Below are 3266 nucleotides of genomic sequence, written 5' to 3' on the forward strand. Positions count from 1 at the left end.
CCTGTCCTGACAGCTGTGTCCTACCCCACCTCATTCTCTTCCAGCACAGGGGACGAACACAGCCGTGGGAACTGGGGTCACTTGGACCAGGTGGCTGCACTGCACTGGGTCCAGGACAACATCGCCAACTTTGGAGGGAACCCAGGCTCTGTGACCATCTTTGGAGAATCATCAGGAGGTGAAAGTGTGTCTGTGCTTGTAAGTGTTCCTCACACCCAATCTTCATAGGGCTGTGGAATCTCATGGAGACCAGCTGATCCACAGATGGGACTTTTACTTACAAAAGAGAATGCAGGTATAACTGTACTCACTACACAGCTTCTGATGATGTGGAGCCAAATCCCAAACCCTCCTTGACCCCCAGGAATCTCAGGCCTGAGCCTTCATCCTTGGCTCAGAAGGATTTCCAGTACTGCCTGTGACGGTCACACTCTTCCTCACTTGGTTGGCTTTGGTACTATTTTCACATTAGAACTAACTCACTTCTCAGGGGAAAGAATGTTGGGTAGGATCTGCAAACATGAAAAGGTGAGCGCATGTGCTGGCTATGTGGTGATTACTTGGCTTTGAGGCAATTCTACCTATTGAGAAGACTCAAACTCAAAGGGCAGGAGGGTCTTCTCTGAAGTGCCCCGATGGCTCTTCCACACTCAAGGAGAATCACAAGAGTCTCTGAGCCTCAGATACAAGATGTGCTGGGGAAGTTGGTGACAAGAAGGAAGAGGGAAATGGATGGAGAAGGCATATGGGTCACAGACATGAGAGGTCTCAGCGGTCTGGGTGTGGGCCGGGCCATAGGAGGAGGGGCTGGGCCCATGACAAACACGTCATATAGCTCAGAACTGAGCACAGGATTCCCTCCATTTCTATGTTTTTCCAGTGTGTATTGGTTTTAGAGTCAAAGAGTTCATGTACTTTTCTCAAATACAGAAAAAAGAAAATTCAAATAAACCCATCGATGCAAAGTAGAAATATCTCCTCCACATTCTTACTACCCAGGGAAGGTCATGAGCGATTTTAGACATCTATTTCTGCAGTTTGTTCCTAAAACCCTGTGTCTCTCTTTCAGTGATCCATCTATCAAGCCATCCCAACGTATTCTTTCCATCATGCATCCATTCTCTTTTATTGGATCAGTTTTTCATTAATGTAATAATATAACATAAGTAAATATTTCCATAGCATTTGTACACATTTCTACAATATTAGCATTTGTGATTATTTGGTATTTGGCAAGAAATGAAAGATTTTACATCTTTTATTTAAAAAGGACTTATTTTATTAGACAAGCATGCTACCTCTCAAATTACAACCATATTGTATTTTGCTTTAATGACTACAGATAGACTGTTATAATTTTTAGCTTATTTAAATTTATTTGTGCATTTATTTTATCACTCATTTGTTTAATTGGTTTCATGATTTGTTTTACCCGGGCCAGATATCAACTGTGAGTCTCCTATGTACATTTGGCCTGAAACATTTTTTATTTATTTGACTCGTAATATTAGAATCTTGTTACTTTTGAATGTAAACAGCATGAAAATTCTGAGAAATTTTACACCTCTCCATGGTCATTGGTCTAAGTACAAATCATGAGTAATGTAAATGCTGGAACTGAATTTATCAAGCTGTCTTTTCAGTACTTTGGTTTGTCATGATTAGACTTGCCACATTCTTTCCATTCTGTTCTAGCCAGGGGCACAGGCTTCCTCCCCTGACTTTCCCTTGGGGAGCATAGGCCGGAAGAAGCCCAGGATGCAGGTCAGGACAAAGGAGCAGCTGTGGTGTCATGCTTACAGAGCATCAAGGTCTTCTGGGGAATGTCCAGGGCAGAGGAGCAGATAACAGAAGTCGCAAAGAAGAAGAAAGTGGCTGCCCTTTCCTGTGAACATGAAATATCCTCTTCTCTTCTCCCCTGCCAGGTGCTATCTCCCTTGGCCAAGAACCTCTTCCACAAGGCCATTGCTGAGAGTGGTGTGGCCCTCATGTCTGCTCTGGTGAAGACCAAGAACATCAGGCCTATAGCTGAGGTAGGCCTCACCCTGGACAGCTCTGTTTCCCTGTCCTCCATGATCCTGACGTTCTCAAGAAACTTTCCTGTGAGATTCAGCTAGGATGCTCAAGGAGTCCCTGAAGTGAGGGTGGCTGCGCAGAAAACTCCTTTAGGCTCACATTGAACTCATTCTGCACATTCTGAAGTAATTCTCGTTCTGTATGTTCACATTAGCCATGGCAATCAAGCCTCCTGCAATAGCGCACATTTTAGCGCGTGGGACCCAGTGGACGTCTAAGTACTCCACATGTGTTCAGTCTTAGTAGGATATGTTGGATCATCACCCTCATGTATGAGTGAGGAATCTGGACCACACAGCGTAGACTGCCTGCTTGAGGTCCATTGTTTAAGCAGTGGATTTGAGAACAGTGGGTTTGAGAACAGTTGGAATCTGGGGCTTCATTTGAAATGGCTTCTTTTCAAGCATTCAGCCTTGAGAACATTTTTCACATTTTATCCTTGATGGTGCTTGGCACGGTCATCGTGTCCATTTTAACAGAGATAAGCTAACACAGACGCAGATGTTGCGTGACCGGCTCATGCCAAGATTCCCTTAGACACCTGGTGGGTTGCAGAGCGGCACCCCTCCCTAGGATATTTCTAGCTACCTCTGCCATCTTTGTGAACTGGGCTTACAATAGGAACCCTACGTGTATGTTGGTGGAAGACAGAACATTGCTTTTCACCTCTGTGGTTGCCTGTGATCTCTGCAGAAAGTTGCAATTCTAGCTGGGTGCAAAACCACCACATCCGCCACCATGGTTCACTGCCTGCGCCAGAAGACAGAGGAGGAGCTCTTGGAGGTCACGCTGAAACTGGTAAGTGCCTCCTTCTTGGGCTCCACCCCATGTAACTGGGCCCATGCTTCATCCATTTACTGACCACTGGCTCCATTCTAGCTTGCACAGTGTCCACAGCTACATCTCATGAACTGTGTCTGATTTCTGACCCAATTTGAGATTTGCAGTTTCTTTGTGGAAAAAATACTTTCATTCACATATATCATGATGAAACATATCTAAAATCCTCCATCTTTATCAAAGCTTAATGCTTATACATGCTTATCTACAGATACACTTAAAAAAATTTCCATACTCCAACATGAAACTATCAACCTGAATTTACAGAGTGGAGATATTTTGGACATGGTTTTTCAGATAGATGTCACAATTTATATTGGGTCTTGTAGAAGTTATTGAAATAGTAACAT

At 43.9% G+C, this 3266-nt stretch overlaps 1 protein-coding gene across 1 annotated transcript; it reads left to right on the forward strand.

The window, feature by feature from the left end:
- Nucleotides 1–44: 44 nt before the first annotated feature.
- Nucleotides 45–2905, forward strand: LOC106002168 (carboxylesterase 1E-like; the record flags this gene model as incomplete). The annotated part of the gene is made up of 3 exons (XM_013037087.1): nucleotides 45–198; nucleotides 1926–2033; nucleotides 2770–2905. Coding segments are annotated over 3 exons (398 nt in total), but the record flags the coding sequence as incomplete, so codon positions are not given.
- Between the last annotated feature and the right edge of the window lie 361 nt (nucleotides 2906–3266).

Source organism: Dipodomys ordii, unplaced genomic scaffold, assembly GCF_000151885.1.
Source record: "Dipodomys ordii isolate 6190 unplaced genomic scaffold, Dord_2.0 Scaffold3959, whole genome shotgun sequence".
In the NCBI taxonomy this organism is placed as follows: Eukaryota; Metazoa; Chordata; class Mammalia; order Rodentia; family Heteromyidae; genus Dipodomys; species Dipodomys ordii.